General features: G+C 40.3%; 1 protein-coding gene across 1 annotated transcript; it reads left to right on the top strand.

Annotated features, from left to right (window-relative positions):
* Nucleotides 1-6,610: 6,610 nt before the first annotated feature.
* Nucleotides 6,611-13,353, top strand: LOC145484732 (TNF receptor-associated factor 3-like). The gene is made up of 5 exons (XM_081463362.1): nt 6,611-6,935; nt 7,286-7,442; nt 7,972-8,130; nt 9,266-9,421; nt 9,580-13,353. Exons 1-5 carry the CDS (start codon nt 6,796-6,798, stop codon nt 10,618-10,620), a joined length of 1,653 nt encoding a protein of 550 aa, XP_081319488.1. The 5' UTR covers nt 6,611-6,795; the 3' UTR covers nt 10,621-13,353.
* Nucleotides 13,354-17,368: the final 4,015 nt, after the last annotated feature.

Genomic DNA, 17,368 nt, shown 5'->3' with positions numbered 1-17,368 from the left:
CTTATACTTTCTAAGAGTCACGGTCTACTGATAGGAAAACAACCTGTATCAAACTACTCTTGCTTTAAGCAAACTTTATTATGTACTTGAATAAAACAGATATTGTATTCATAAACACTGACCCATTCTTTGGGAAATCTTTGAGTCGATCGCTTCAACCATGATGAAGGCCAACAAGGGCTGTTTGTAAACCATCAGGTAACAAACAGACAGGTCTAAACGATTCGTGCTCAGTGATGTACTTGTGTGGCGTTCCTGCGGGGTTGCGGAGTGCGGAGTGCGGAGTGCGGAGTGCGGAGTGCGGAGTGCGGAGTGCGGAGTGCGGAGTGCGGAGTGCGGAGTGCGGAGTGCGGAGTGCGGAGTGCGGAGTGCGGAGTGCGGAGTGCGGAGTGCGGAGTGCGGAGTGCGGAATGCGGAGTGCGGAGTGTGGAGTGCGGATTGCGCAGTGCGGAGTGCGTTTTCGGAACAACCGTTTCTGCGAAAGAAAACCAATAGCCCATCGTTTCAGTCACGTGTTTGCAAACTGAAATAAATCGCTTGCTTGCACATTCTGTGAAGTAAATGTGCCACCCATTTCTATATGAAAATGAAGCTATTTATAAAGTTTAGTTTCTACATTCGAGGTCCTAACAGTCCCCCAGAACGTCCATCTCCTAGCAACCAATACTTTCGGTTTCCGTGGGCATAACTTGTTTAGTACAGATACACCTTCACGATTGTCAAGACGCGATCATACAGACCCGTCAGCGTCGGATTCCGAGTCAACTTCTTCTGAGGACGTTCCGTGCTGTCTCAAACATAAACGGACGTATGCCTCCATCTGACTCGATTTCTAGCTCCAGAGACGACTCGCTCTCGCTTTGTCGTCACCTCTTCCAGGCGTTCAGTAGGGACCTTAAGATACTGGACGCGTCGGCCTTTAAGAACGCTGTCACGTCCGAGAGGGCATAGATAGTAACCGCCACCTTTGCGTGGGAAAAAGAAACCTTAAGATTTGCGTTGTGCAAGCGGTGGCCGAAACAAGTCATAACAACAAACAGGTTCAGTCAGAGAATCAGGCGGTTTCGCTGTTATGACGTGGTTTGAGAAGACCCGAGAGCTTTCAGCAGGAGCCTATTTGGCCGACATTATTTCTGACGAAGAATTCGTGCTCCTTTAGACTGCAGCTTTTCAAAGAACTTAGAATTACCGTATGAAGAGTACGAAAGATTTGACCTTGAAGAAATGGCAGATTCAGAATGTAGAGCGGTCCTAACCTGCCACAGATCAGTTTCACACGATAAAAATCAAGGTGAAATAAGAAATAAAGCAATACTCTGTGCGAGAAAATTTCCCCAGATTTACCTGTTTTTCGGTTTTCTTTCTGAAGACTTGACACTCACTTTTCCCTCTATAAGCTCGCTAAAACTGAATTATAAAAACACAATTGGACCAAACAGTTCAGGAATCTCTTTCTCTATAATAATGTTTACAAATTTTGGGCAAAACATGTTATTTTAAGGGCAAAACTCGGAAAATAACTCACCTTTCTGAGAGGCCGCCAAAATGAACTTCGTCGCCGCCACAACTGAGGTGGACGCCGTCAAGTGGCGTGACATTTATGCAAATTAAATTGAAGACCTTGCGAATTTACTTCCGGTTGCCGTCGTCCTAGGCCGCGTCCAGGGTATCTTAAGGTCCCTAGTTAGTTGGGGTGCAGCGCGGAAAACAGCGCGCGAAAAAAAAAAAAAAAAGAAAAGGGCAGCGAGAGGACGCTTCCTCTCGCCACGCATTTTTTTTAATTTCGTTTTTCTATTTTTTCGCGCACTGCTTTTAACGCAGCGCCCCAACTTCCTTTGGACGCTTTATTTTGTTTTTTTTTCACGCGCTGTTTTTCGCACTGCCCCCCAACTAACTGAATCCCTGGAAGAGGCTATCGCTTTCGATATCACTACTTTGACATCCACCACCGCCATCTTCCTTAACTTCTCTAATCTGACGTCATAGCCTCGCTTGCATTTTAGGATAAAACGATGGCCGTTTGTAACAGCAAAATGGCGATTTTATTGCCCGATTGCCATTTTCAGGTATTTTATGGTATGGATTTTCATCTTCGGGAATATTTTTCCAGATCCTTGTTTCCCTTTAAAAGGGTTTGGGTCTCTAAGATCCTTGATGAGTATTCTTAATGTAACTCTATGCAAATCTTAAGTTCTGCACGACGGGACGCGCGGGGCTTCTACTGTAAGTACCGCAGAGAAATGGTAGGCAATTTCAGCCTAGCATTCCTTGCGTACTCTCACTAGGGTTCTTCGTCTTGCGGCCAGGGAAGGCGTCATAATCTGTTTCAGTGACATGTCGATGATATTAAATAAAAAATAAACCAGAGAGGGGGGATGGAATATGAAACAAGCTTTAAAATGAAGTCACGATATTAATAGTGCTTTAAAAGTAAATAGTGCGTTCGAGTCATTCCCGATGCTTTCAAATGATGGCGGACTCCACCGACGCCAATAATCTGGAACAAAACAAGATCATTACATATCGGATCACGTCTAAACACACGTGAAGAAAGACTTGGGAGGGAAAAAAGTGAGCGGACAAAACCGGAGAATGCCGATAAATCAAGTAATCCCGCAATGATGAACGAATTATACAACATGAACCTTTCTCTGCTTCTCCCCCTGAACCAAGTTCAGATTTATGAACTGAACTGAAAGATACCAAAGTGCCTACGAATAGATGTTGAGCTCGGCGAGCAGACGTAAATGTCTTGTTTACCCAATGAAAGCCTGGTTTCTGTAGCATGAAGCGACTAGGAGTATTTCTACCCCCCCCCCCCCTGGATGGCCTGCTAGTCCATCGCAGGGTTACCCCCAGCATTAAGTTCGCCGGTACCCATTTATACACCTGGGTGGAGAGAGGCACTGTGAGAGTAAAGTGTCTTGCCCAAGAACACAACACAATGTCCCCGGCTAGGGCTCGAACCCGGACCGCTCGATCCGGAGACGAGCGCACTAACCATGAGGCCACCGCGCCTCCCGTGTAGATTTGGGGGAGGACTAAAAGTAGCATCTTTAAAAAGTTAGGCAAGCATTGGTTGGGATTCCCGCACCTAAAACGCGAGTGTGACGCATCTCTAAACGCGCGAGAGCTTACAAGAGAAAAGAAAGTTGATGGGGGCGAGAATCGCTTACCCAAGCACTGTCCAAATCGATAGACTTCCACAAGTTACATACATGTGTGTAAATTTAGGGGAGGGCTAAAAGCAGCATCTTTAAAAAGTTAGGTAAGCATTGGTTTGGGCCCCTGCACCTAAAACGCGAGTGTGGCGCATCTCTAAACGCGCGAGAACTTACGAGAGAAAAGAAAGTTGATATGGGCGAGAATCTTTCACTTCACGAGGGGACGCAAATGACTTCTATTGTAAGTATCTCTTCCTGGTGTTTTTTTGTTTTTTGTTTTTGTTTTGTTTGTTTGTTTGTTTGTTTTTTTTTGAAATTCTATGAGAACAGGGCTGTATTCCGCTAAGTCTGTAGGTGTAATTCGCAAAAAAACACTGAGTTCCTATAAATCGTTTAGAATTTTTTGTGCCAGTTCAAATTTATGTTGCTGGCACATGGGTGGGCACTTCATATGTAGACCGTGATGTAAGATACTGTAATACTGTAACTATTTTTACTGTTCATGCACAGGCGACCCAAGCTCTTAATGTTATCCTTTTGTTTTTCACTTTTATGCGAACGTTCAGCCTAACGTGACATATGGCATATAATATTACATAAAGACCGAATTTGACTACGCGAAACGTGACTCTAGCCTTGCAGCATATGGAGGTGTTGTGTTAGAACGGTTTGAATTTATAGAGGTTTTTATGAGAATGCAACGGCTTTGCTTGAAAAGTCAATTATTCGTATATTTTGTGAATAAAATCTACTTACCCTGTCACTGTGTTGTATTCTTTGTTGTTTGCCAGCTCCTCAGGCCGATCTAACGCGATTTCGGCGAATTATCGTTCTGTGGGTTTCCACTACTAAAAGAAAAGACAAGGCCGGACACTGATTTCCGGAGTGCCCGCCGCTCGAAGCGAATAAATCTACTGAAAATAACCCTGCCGGCTCAAATCCACCTTAGAATCGAAGAAGAGATGTTGAAGTTCCATGTCAGTTCACTCGCTACGCGATTCCGTCCACAACGCCTTCGCAACGATACATTTATTTCGAGATTGCTTCGCTTGCAAATTCGAAAACAGCCGCTTCACAAAAGTTAAGACACTTTCGCGGTGTTGGGTAACTATAATTAGCCCGACCGGGGGTAGTCAGCAACGATTTGTCAACAGTCAAACCAAAATGCTCCCCGGGCACTCCCTTTATGGGTTTGACAAATAAAGCACGAGGGTACCCGGGAAGCAAATCTGAACAGTTCATGTCTTAGAAACAGTATTATTTTATTGTTTTAGGGTTCCTCGAGGGATAAATTCACGCTTTTGTAGCAAAACTCAGTGACAGATGTTTCTGTTGGTTTCCGGCCGCCATGTTGGTGCCCATACGGATGGGCACCAGCATGGCGTCTCCATGCAAATCTCTATAAATTTGGGTGAAAAATGTCTCCGCACATCTTGCATAAGAAAAATTGCTGTGACCAGAATCTTGGCGAGAGTCTTTGCATATTTACTTTCTTTCATTTCCCAGATTCTGGACTTAATCTATTGAACGGTTTTGATTTTTATTTGGATCTATTTTGAATGGCGTGACACTGAAAACCAACAATAGTTCAGACGTCGTGCTTCTGCCATGCCATGCCGAACTAAATTCAGGAATTAAGTTCGACAAAAGCACGGCAGAAGCACGGCGTCTGAATCAAACTTTTGAATTAAGATCGGCAAGCAATTAAGTTCGACAAGCTCTGCCGCTGCTACACGACTCTGGCACGGCAGCGATTCAAATGTCGTGCTTCTGTCGCGCCAAACAAAATTCATAAATTATATTAATATATTTTGACGGGATTGCGTTCCCACGAGAAGTTAGGAGGAGAATTGTAACGAAGCATCAGTAAATTCTGAATTTGGTTCGACTCTGGCACGACGTCTGAATCAGAGTTATTTTCTTGCCGTGCCATAGTCAAATCAAATTGCAAGTTCGGCACGGCAGAAGCACGACGTCTGAACTGGGCCTTAAAAGCGCAAATAGACACGAGTCTGTCGCTGGCTTTCGTTCGGTCAGTTTAGGCCCAGTACAGACGTTGTGCTTCTGCCGTGCCGAACTAAATTCAGAAATTAAGTTCGACAAAAGCACGGCGTCTGAATCAAACTTTTGAATTAAGTTCGGCAAGCAATTAGGTTCGATAAGCTCTGCCGTGCTACACGACTCTGGCACGGCAGCGATTCAAACGTCGTGCCTCTGTCGCGCCAAACAAAATTCATAAATTATATTAATATATTTTGGCGGGATTGCGTTCCCACGGGGAGTTAGGAGGAGAATTGTTACGAGGTATCCGTAAATTCTAAATTTGATTCGACTCTGGCACGACGTCTGAATCAGAGTTGCTTTTCTGCCGTGTCACAGTCGAACCAAATTGCAATTGAGTTCGGCACGGCAGAAGCACGACGTCTAAACTGGGCCTTAGATGGATTATTTACTCACCATTCTCACCCGTCTGGTTCGTTTCGGTTCATTATAATTCGATCCTTTTATTTCGGCCCATTTGACCGGAGTCGTTGACGTTCTGGTTTGTTCCGGTGTCGTTTGGGTTCGTTTTTACTAAGTTCCGCTCTAGCACTCCGCTAAAGTGACGAGGAATATAGGAAGGTCGAATTCCATTTTTTTTTTATCTGAGAAGAAATAGTGGCTCTTCATAACAAAATCACAGCGTCTTGAGATATTCGTCCGTTTTTTATTAAACAAATTATCTCGCACAAGTGTTTTTGAAACTATAATGGTACATCGATAAACATTGCAATTTTTATATCCATAAAATTCATCGACCAAGCGGAGTCTCACTAAATTCGAGACGCATCGGAATAATAAGAAAGTTTTACAGCAACATGTTCGTACCATACGTGCTGGTCACTACATGGTTTGATTATTTTAGCTAAAAACGAATACTTTGTCAATTACTATATATGCAGTTGGACCGCCACCAATTCGAGCTCAGTCGGTAATTTCGAATTCTCCGTTAGTTCGAAATCAAAACCGTTTTCCTTGGGCTTGCCTTTCATTCATTTTCTACTGGCTACTATTGGCTATTTCGAACCTCGCTATTTCGAACTATTTTTGGTTTTCCCTGAGAGTTGGAAATACCGGGGCTTAACTGCACTAGTAAAGTTCTTAAACTAAAATCATCGAAGGCCCGGGAAAAGTAATTAGCTCCATGCCTTTTGTCACGAGAGTCTGTGGTTGGGCACCACGCGAAATTCGCGATCGCGTGATAACCAGCTATAACTCAAAGTCCCATTTTCAGTATCAGCGCTTTATTGTTGCCTCACATGACGACGAAAGCGGGGATTTTTTCGATCGGTTACTGACTTTAAATGGCATCCATTCCCCAGACCGGAAGTTCCCAACAGAAATTTCCGGGAATCGTTTGCACATAGTTAACATGCAGCCGCATAATCGATCTTTCGTTAGCCCCCTGGAAATGTTGCTAAAAAAAGTGGGGAAATCATTGCAATTTGAAAGCGAAAAACGCTTGATTTGCCATAAATTAACAACGGACTGCGGACTACGATCACGAGACAAAGGCTGAGATTTTCGTTCTTATCATAAAAACTTTCGAATTTAAGGCTTCAGTAGATAGAACGGCGACTTAGTCTTACTGATGTGTTCCAACAAGGTCAAATTCCTTCAGCGAGTAGATGAATTACTGAAATGTCCAATATGCGAAAATGTTTTCATCGAGCCATGGCAGACTTCTTGCGGGCATCGCTTCTGTCTCAAATGTCTGGAGTCTCTTCTAAGGTAATAGGGCTAATCTAAATTTCTTCGGTAATTATTGTTGAAATGTTTAAGTGATATCTCACTATCTCTGTTCTTAATTCTCAGTTTAGACTAGCCCTCGCGTACTTCACGCTCAATACAATATCCCTGCTCTGTTAAGTGTGAGCCGATATCAGATCGAAGCATTAAGCTAAGGCATGCAGCTTACGCGAAAGCGAAATCTATTAAGACTCGAGGGTGTCAACTGCAGTGCAGGTTTCCAATTTTGGATCTCCCTAATTTTATATTACGAAATGTGTGATCCGATAAATTTGCACGGATCGCAACTTTTTTGTCTTATGCGCGGCTTCCGGGTTTTTCTTTGTCACTAGATCTTCATGTCCAAGATGTCCCATAGATGGCAACAACATCGCACGAAATACTTCCTTTCTTGACAAATGTTGCGAAAGAGAAGTTTTGAATCTTCAGTGTTGCTGCCAATATGAGAGCAGAAATTGCGACTGGCGCGGAAACTTTCGACAACTTCAGGTAAATGGCTTCCGGCCGACCGTGCATTACAACACAGGTTCAAACTCACGCCACTTGCTCCTTTACCTGCTAAGCGGGCAAGACAAGCGTGGAATCGTGAATCATAACGGAGGTCAATACCGCTCGAGAAGCTAGACTGCATGCAGCGGAATAGGGTAACGAAAGAAGTAACAAACTGACGAAAGAACGAAAGATCCACCGAACGAACGAACAAACGATCACGAACGAACGAACGTAAGAATCAACTAAAGAACGAATGATCGCTGATGATAGCAAAGCATGGAGACATGTTAAGATCGCGAACGAACGAACGTAAGAATGAACAAAAGAACGAATGATTGCTGAAGACAGCAAAGCATGGAGACATGTTAATTAGGCGAATTAATGTGTGTTTGCATAATTCTTGTATGACTCAATATTTCACCGCGCTTGCAAGGCCTCATGCTAATTTAATATTGACTCGAATGCAACAGTGATATTAGTTCGATGATGCCTATATTTTATTTTGTCAAACATTTTATTTTACCAGGCGCATGAGGACAGTTGTCAGTATGGTGACGTGTTTTGCAGAGCGTGCAGTAAAGTTATGGAAAGAAGATTTCTTGAAAGCCATACAACAAATGAATGTGTAAACAGGGCGGTGGAATGTACGTACTGTGGAGGGCAGGTCCGACGTAACGACATGAAGGTATCCTTCTACATTTAGACGTAAACGAAGGGAATCGAAGGAACGTGAGGTTACCTGTTTTCATGCCGAGGGGGAGGAGAAAGCGGGGGGGGGGGCGGGGGGGAGGGCGACGCTTAAGTTCACGACCAGCTTTGAATGCTTGTGACTTGAGAACCATGGTTGGTAGTGAACTCCAAATTTGGGGTATTTTCCTAACATTTATCAGGAAACAATGTACTATGACATAAGCGGTTAACGACCTTGACTTTCTCGTGCAACAATATTTTGACAGGCATGCTTTTCAAGTTTTCAATTTTCCTTTTGTTATATGAAAAACGTTTCTTGTAGTACTTTGTCTTGTAGTATCTTTATTTTCAGATCTTTATAGCTCGTTTTAACGGTTAAAAATATTGCGTGGCCAGTTTTAGTGGATTTTTAATGTTTTACAAAGAGATGGCGGTCGTTAGGAAAGATTTCAACATTTTCACGTGATATGGCGTATTAGTTCCATGTTATGAAGATCAAACAACATGTTTTGATATTGCTATAAATCTTCCGAGCGTTACAGCTGTCATATATTTTTTTTGTTACTGTAACAGGAACAGGTTGATCAGGTCTTTAAAGCTCTCCCCACCACGTCCTTCACAGAAGGTCAAAAATGTCCATTTTGAATTCCTGTTGATGTGTTCCTTTCAAATTTAATAATTTATACCATATTATGGCGGAATCTTTGAGCTATTTTCCATTTTAGCTTTTTTTATTTATGCCGAACAAAAGCATGTGTATTTAATGGCGCATAAAGCGGTTTTCAATTGAGTGTGGTACTTAAGTAATTTCTCTGCCCAATCAAAAACGACGCATACTTTAAATGAAATCAGTAAAAACTCCAAGCAAGAAAATGTAGCTAGCTGGCACGAAGCACGGGGAAGCGCGTGCCAACGCTAGCGCGAGCAACGATTGGTTTTGGTTTTACCTCTGATTAAATGACATAGTGGCGGGAACCTTTTTTTTTTTTTTCTTTCTTTTTTTTTTTGAGCTACTTGTAATGCGTAGCAATGCAAAACCAAAGTAAATGCGAACTTAGTGCGACGCTCAAGTAAAAACCGCTCTATTCATCCTCAACCGCTTTTACCAAGAAGAATTTAACATTTTGTAGGATCATTTGGAAGTGTGTCTCAAGGTTCCCATTGATTGCATCTTACATTGTGGAAAAGAGACTATGCCACGTGACATGATGGAAGTGCACATGGCTACTCATTGTCCCAAGGTGGAGGTGCTGTGTCCTTTCTCTCCTCACGGTTGTGATTTCAAAGTAAGTTATTACTCGAGCTCTGTTGCGAGATTAAAAACAATCCGCTAAAATAAATACTCTTAAATCAATATTTACTAGAACTTCTGCTGGCTTTGAAATGTGTATTTAAAATTTGAAGAGCAATTTAAAGTAAAAAACTCTTTTGTTACATTAAACAGGGAAAGAGGGAGACTATTCACGAGCACATCAAGGTCAATTTAAAGTGTCACTTGGACATGATGAACCAATCAAGTAATGAATATCACGCGATAGCCAAAGAAATAGGAGAGAAAGTCTGTCGTCTTGAGACTGAAAAAAAGGGTTTGGAACTTCAACTTCATAACCAGAACGAAGAACTTGTAGCAGCTAGAATCAACATAAAGACGCAGCAGACGAAAATATCTATCATAGAGAGGTCAATATGCGAGCAAGGAAGGGATATGGAAAAACTACTTCATGATTTTAAATCTATGGCAGATAATGGAAACAGAGATGCTGCTTCCTTTCAGATGCAGGAAATTCTAAATACGATAAAGCATCATGAGGCGGAGATGGCCGTCTTAAAAAACAAGCTCGCGCATCCAAGAGTTGTTGGCCAGACGGCACATGATAACGAGCTCTATGGCGATTCGTCTTCAACTCGAGCCTGCGACAGGCGCTTGGACCGAGCTGAACATCAGCTAACCTTACACGAGATCCAACTGTCAGAACAAGATACGCAGATTCAGAGGCTAGAGGCGACTTCATACAATGGTGATTACGTTTGGAAAGTCGACCATTTCAGCCGACGGTATGACGAAGCTATCTCTGGCAAGACGCCATCGATTTATAGCCCACCATTCTACGTTGGCCGGTTTGGTTACAAAGTTTGTGCCCGTCTTTACCCCAATGGGGATGGTAATGGCAAAGGGACACACATGTCTATGTTCTTTGTCATCATGAGAGGTGAATATGACGCGTTGTTACCTTGGCCTTTCATCCAAAAGGTTCATTTCAGACTTCTGGATCAAGATAGAATCCGTGACGTGTTTGACGCCTTTCGCCCGGATCCTAACTGTGTGAGTTTTAAAAGACCCACGTCAGACATGAATGTAGCCTCTGGTTGCCCGACTTTTGTTTCCCATTCAGAGCTCAGACAAGGTGGTTTTGTCCGGGATGATACCATGTTCATCAAAGTAACAGTCGATATGGCAAATCTTCAGGGAGACGTAACCTACTGAACATCTTTCCACCAAAGAGGTTTGGGCGTTGGTTTTAAAAATCCGCAACCCATGTCTGGATATGACAAACTGAATATTAATTCATGTTAGGCTTTAGTTTTTCAGTTATTTCATTTGATCTCATAGACTGAGTTGAAAGAAGACACAAAACATGATAGCTACATGCATGTACACTGCTACGCTGTAACCCAAGTACATCCTTTTTAGTCCAGGAAGGAGTTAAATAAGAAACAAATTGTTGCTAGTCTAGGAAGGAGTTAAATAAGAAACAAATTGTTGGTAATAAATACTCCCCTATGCCATTATTTTATATTTAATTATCGATCGTAAAAAAATTTACTTATTTCTCCTTGCGAACAAATACTGATGATTTTGTGACCAAAAAGAAAAACGCTGGTGAGGTTCTTGGTTTGTTTGTTAAACTTGAAATTGTTATCTCTAATGTGGAGGTATCTTTAGCCAGGACTTTAGACAGGACTTCAGGAAGTAAAAACGGTCACAATAATAACATTTTAGTATTGTAATAGATATTTTCTGTCCAAGTGCGTTTTTGCTTGGCTTTTGAACGAAATTTTCAGTCTTTGCATTAACTGCATCAAGCAAAATAGCTTTGGTAAGTATATGGCTGTTTTGGGAACCATAGGTGTGTGTCATTCGGAGAGACTCCAAAAACTACAAAATAGGACTGCACGTTTAATTACTTTCTCTGATTCAAATATAAGATCTTCCACTTTACTTAGTGACCTTTCAAGAGCTGCTGCATTATTTTGAGAATATATTTGCGACTTTTCACGTTGAGGAGCCGTTGGGGAGCCATTTAGCAACCACAACGAGCTTCGCAATCGCGTGAAAAAAGCAACACCAGCTCGATTATTAAAGACGTAAACATCGACCATTGCGGATTTTTCATTTAAAGTTAGTTTCCATGGACAAGTAAATAACTGAAGTCATTTCATTCAGTCCTAATAAAGCATGTGAAACTATTGACGGGCATTGTATGCGTTCAAAATTTGTGGGAAATCCAATTAATTTAATCTCCTGGATAATCACTGTATTTTCACTGAAACTTTATGCGCTCGCATTACATAATTTTTTTTTTATTCAAACATCCTAAAAATTAATATTCTGAATATTTGAAATATCACTAGAAATTGCAATAAATGATTATCAACAGCAAGCCCAGCGTCTGAGTTGGAGACGGCTACATATTATCAAATTGTAAATAAACCTGAAGTCTTTGACCAGCTCTTCTCAAGCTCATTAATAATTCATCAAGTTTAAACAAAGGAAATCAGGACGGTGACGGTGTTTGGATATCTGGTCTTAATTAGCATAGATTTTTACGATCTTATTTCTTCGTTTTATCCTAAGTTTCGATTGAGAAGATATATCAAACACTCAATACAGTGTTTGACTTTCTAAACACCTCGAATGTCGTCAAAAATACTCCGCTACGTGTCGTATTTTCAACTCTCTTCTCGGTGTTTGAAAAACTGGTCAAATACGATCTTTCGTATTTGATATATTAATTATTGCTACGATGGCGACGATATCGATGCCTCTTTCAAATTAAAACTTCTTTTCACTCTCCTTTACCTCCGTTTAATGGACACGTAGGTAAATATATGATCTGCAAGGAGAAGTTTTTCTGAAAGCTTCCAATACATGTAAACTAAATGTTTCCAATGACACTTCGTTAAATGATACAACTGCTGATACTACTATTTGATCCTCGTTTACGTTTTGAAAGGCTGGTGTTGCTGTTTGCGCTCGATCGAGAAGCTCGTTGTGGTTGTTGAGTGGCTCCTAACGTAGAAAATTGCAAATATATCCTCAAAATCCTGCAGTAGCAGTTGAAAAACATTTTGGAAATCATAGCAAGTCGCAACAACGAGGCATGAAATGGACTGAGTAAGTTGCTCGCGCGGGTTGCAACTTGCTCCACTCAAACTGCCAATCAAATTACCAATGTTGCGGCGGAAGTTTGCAAGGTTGCCATCAAAAGAACATCCGGTTTCACTGTAAAGGTTATAGCGTCGAGTAAATGATTACTATTTAAAGGAATCTCTGGTTTTAGGCCTGGCTAAGTCTATATACCATATATTATTCAGAAAGTTCTTTTTATGATCATAGTAGAAACTAAAATGGAAACAGTGGAAGTTAAGCTGAGTACCGAGTGATTAACACTTATGTCAGAGACCCTAATTGCCGACACAGTATGTATGTGTGTAAGAACAAAAAATAGAAATGAATAAATAAATAAATAAATATAAATAAACACATAGACAAAATTATTTGCTAAATTAATGACTAGTGAAGGACTTCTCCGACTCACCATTTTTCTGCATTTCTCACAGTTTTGTAGTTTTACTTATCCCAGGTTATTGTCCCAATGAGTAAGAGATTTCTTAGTTGCTAAAACTACTTCACCTTTATGAGTATATTATCACTGTAGATGCTCTTGTTAATAATAAATAATAATAAATAATAATGATAATAGTAATAGTTAAGATAATAATAGTTAAGACTGCTATTAAAATAGGAAGTGGAATATAAAGAAGGAAATAGATCTGCGGAATCTTCTCTCAGATCTATTTTAATGAAAACAGTTAGGGCTCATAGAGAGCTGGAGTATTAAACTTCCCGAGATTACATAGCGAAATTGTATTGAAAATATGTGTATACTAAACAATTCTGGAACATTCTGTGTAAATTGCATAGCAATTCTAAATAAATTAAAAAATAGTCGTTTCACAAACTATGACGATAGTGTTCGAATAAAGTTTCTTACCTAGCAAGAACAAGAACAAGAAGATTAGAACGTTGTTTTTCTGCCACCGAAGTTCGTGAACGCAGTGGAGGCAATATTACAACTACAGAAACAGGTGTTTTTGATACAAGCATATTAATGTGAGTTAGGTCTGTTTTTAATACAAAATGTAGGATACTCCAGAGTAAGGTAAATTGGAAACTGCCCCCCACTTTCAAATTCCACAAACGCAAATTGCTCGGGCCAAAACCAAAGAGTTTGTTTATTTAAATAATAGAGTGGCAGTTGGTTAGAATATTGATTAAACAGCAGGGAAACTTCCAAGCTCACAAAAAAGCAAGAAAATAAAAGAGAAGGAGAGTGAAGCAAAACTAATAAGTTATTGTTTTCAATCACCTTAACGAACGAAACCAAATGCATGGCGATGAGATTGTCTTTGAAACTCAGACCAAATTAACCATGCATATAATTTTCATATCCTGCAAGTATATTTTAATTTTCTTGTTTTGTGTGAATCCCGAGGTAAGAGCTTCTGAAGGTTAGTTTTCCTTTTAATTGATAAGTTGTTGTGATTGCTTCCTTATGTATAAAGTGGACCAAAATTGTCAGAGGACTCGAATGATAATAAGCAAACATCCTTAGTACAGATAGGAAGAAAAAATATCTGTCCAGTCGTAGATTGCCAAACGGTTAACTTCGAATGGGTTAAAAAAGTAAAAAAAAACAAAAAACAAAAAAAAATCATCTGATTGGGTTAATTATATATATATAAAAAAAAGGAATTTTGATAAGATTTATATCTGCCCAAAAGCGACTACAAAATATTCATCAGCGTCAAACTGATTTTCATATTTCAAGATCAGTTTAAGGTGGCTTCCAGAGTATTTACCAATGCCTTAACCTAACGTCACTTAGAAAGGGAAGCCTGGTTAATTTAGCTTTGGTTTTTTTGTTTCCGAGACTCACCAGAAATAAAATTTACATCATTGGACTTCTCTTTAGGTTATTACTTTATTGGATGTCATTGCCATGGCAACAGAGCATCTAAAGAATGACACAAATTTTGCCATACGTTGTCTTTATTACTTGTTATTTCTTTTAAGTTTCCTTCGGTAAAATTCCTCTAAATTTTGCCTTGTTATGCTTTCGCGTGGTCATAAAACCCAAGGAAGCCTCCTTAAAGTCAAAGTTTCATTATTTTTAGAAGGAAATATCTACTTGGACATGCGATCTGATTTAAACATACTCGTTCGGCTCCAAAACTCCACATATCCCGGTTCGTTTCACTGATTAGGTTTAGTTCGTCTAAATCTAAATGAAGCAAGTCATGTGCTTTATAGGAGAACCTTGTTTACAATATTTAGCTCATTATAGTAACCGGCATAGTTTCTGGTCACGCTACAAAGATGGGGCGACCTGCACCGTTAACAAGGTTCTTTATAATTGGCCATACGAAACACTAGGAATACAACACGAACAAAAAAAGGTACGTAAAAATGACGGCAGCAACGATCGCTCTACACCTGGGTCTCAGTAAAGTTGTAGGAATCTCTACTCCAACGTTCCCACCTAATTAATAGAGGAAGCATGGTAGGTTTGACTAGTATGTTTGAGACAGCCAGACAAGTTAGAAATAAAGGACATTTTGATGATGATTTAGAATGTACATCCTATGTATTTTTCAGACGATTGTCGTCATTTGGAGTTTAGAGGCGTGGACGTTATTGAGGGCATGAGTTTGATGGACCACGTTATTGACGGGGCTACATTGGTCGAATTTTTTTTGATCAACAAAATTAAAGTCCGCGAAGCTCAAGTTTGCATACTGTGAACGCTAGGGGTTAAGTAAGTAAGTAAGTAAGTAAGCAAGTAAGTAAGTAAGTAAGTAAGTAAGTAAGTAAGTAACCTTTATTTAAACACGATAAGTAATTAAGCTTGCAGCTTGTGGGGTTGTGTGTAAATAAACAATAAAGAATAATTACAAAATAAGAATTAAAACAAAAATTTACAATGTAAGATGTAATCTAGTTTACATAAAAATTTGCAGCTAATAATAATTACCTAATTATTAACATTATGCGACTAATAAACGTATACCAATGGGCAGTCGAGTCATCTTCTGCAGTATATATTCGCAAAGCTAATGTCCCTGACCAAAGTAAGATTATTGATCATCTTAGAGAAGCTGTTCACACTGTTCGTCATTCGGCATCCAATCGGTAGAAAATTCCACAGAATTGTACCTCTGTAAGATACGGAGGATTTCTTGATATTTGATTTAAAATGAGGGATTTCCAGCTTAAGGCTGTTATTTCATTGGCTAGCGGCTTTTCAAGTTGACACATTCCTTTCTGAAGGCGTGGGATGTTTAAAAATCTTTTGAAGGCGAAAAATCGTTTCTCTTTAAATGGATTAATAGGGTATGCAGATTTGACGGTTTTCCATAAAATTTGGTCAGAGCATTCACTGATAGATATGGAACAAAAGCGTGTCGGCGAATTCCCTCATTTTAAATACTTTCCTCGTGGTGGCCTTTAACGCAACAGGTTAAGCGAATTTTTCGATAGTCGAACTTGACAGATCTATAAAAAGATAACCAATAGAAATAAAAGAAAATGCTGACACGTTTTTGGAGATTGAGGCTTTGTGATAAACACTGCACAGTTATTTTGCATGAACGATCGCATTTGATACCCGATTAATTCGCTGGAACGTCAGTCGGTCATTTTGGAGTTGACGGCCTTTGCCGCCTTTGGAAAGCAAAATCCAAAACAAAACATAATTTTATCGAATTCCACATTTTCTAACTTTTCTGTTGATATATAGTTTGTGGGGGTTTCCTTGAAAACAGCGCGCGTACGAATTTTTTTCTGGAGTACACCCGCGAAGGTTTGAAGTAACCTTAAAACTATTATCTTTGCGACTTTTCCTAAACTTAGAAGAGAAGATTAGTGAAGCCTTGGAGCCGAATGGCTCATAGCTGCCGGAACTTATCCCGGTCTCTGTAGCATGAAGCGGTTAGGAGTATTTCTATTCCCCCTGGACGGCATGCTAGTCTATCGTAGGTCACTTCCCCGCAATTTGTTAGGTTTCCCCAACAATTTGCCGGTACCCATTTATACACCTGGGTGGAGAGAGGCACTGTGAGAGTTAGGTGTCTTGCCATAGAGCACAACACAGTGTCCCCGGCCAGGGCTCGAACCCGGACCGCTCGCTCCGGGAACGAGCGCACTAACCATGAGGCCACCGCGCCACCCACAGAAACATTAATGTTAATTATGTTGCGCAAAACTCTCACAGTTGGCTTTAATTGATGTTAAGTTTTGGTTTTCTGATGGGATTTCCTTTTTCTATTAATTTAGTAACAAACCATCGAATTAAGAGCAAATGTGCACAAGAATCAAAAATAGTTCGGTAAGGCTTGAAAAATAGAATTTGACTTTTACATATGAGTAAGCCTTAGTAAAAGGACATTATCGGTTTCACGTCCAGAAATCAATCTAACGAGTTCTAACTGGGCTGAAAACTGACTATTTTCATTCGATTCGCATTTCGCAACTATTGAGCACAGAAAAGTTGTAATACAACCAACTTAATGCAGAACTATTCCTTGTCCAAAAAAGCCCAGTCTGAAGAATATTGGATTTTCTAACCATTTAGCGGTAAACAAAAACCAAAGTGTTCTCCAATGATGAGTTCGTCAGTCGGAGAAAACATTTTTAATTGTGCCGAGACATGGCACATGGTCATAATTGTCATTTTGACCATATGCCATGTCTCGGAATTCCATAAACCATAAAACCATAAAACCATCCAGTATATTAATGTTTCATGCTTCCTTATACCATCTTAGAACCCTTGCTCCGATGACTCTTGCAATGATCAAGAGACCTGTCAAACGGGTTTTACGAGCGAAGGATATCGCTGTCTGTGTACCCCAGGATTTAAGGGACACGATTGTAAAGGTGGTAGGAGACT

This window comes from Orbicella franksi, chromosome 4 (genome assembly GCF_964199315.1).
Source record: "Orbicella franksi chromosome 4, jaOrbFran1.1, whole genome shotgun sequence".
Taxonomy (NCBI): Eukaryota; Metazoa; Cnidaria; class Anthozoa; order Scleractinia; family Merulinidae; genus Orbicella; species Orbicella franksi.
The sequence above is the reverse complement of the archived record's forward strand: the minus strand, read 5'-3'. Positions and strand labels throughout refer to the sequence as shown.

Excerpts from the sequence above, each read along its gene's own strand:
- LOC145484732 (XM_081463362.1), top strand. The coding sequence starts at position 6,796 with ATGTGTTCCAACAAGGTCAAATTCCTTCAGCGAGTAGATGAATTACTG. Across the intron at positions 8,131-9,265 it reads TCCGACGTAACGACATGAAG|GATCATTTGGAAGTGTGTCT; the intron begins GTATCCTTCTAC and ends AACATTTTGTAG. Across the intron at positions 9,422-9,579 it reads CTCACGGTTGTGATTTCAAA|GGAAAGAGGGAGACTATTCA; the intron begins GTAAGTTATTAC and ends TACATTAAACAG.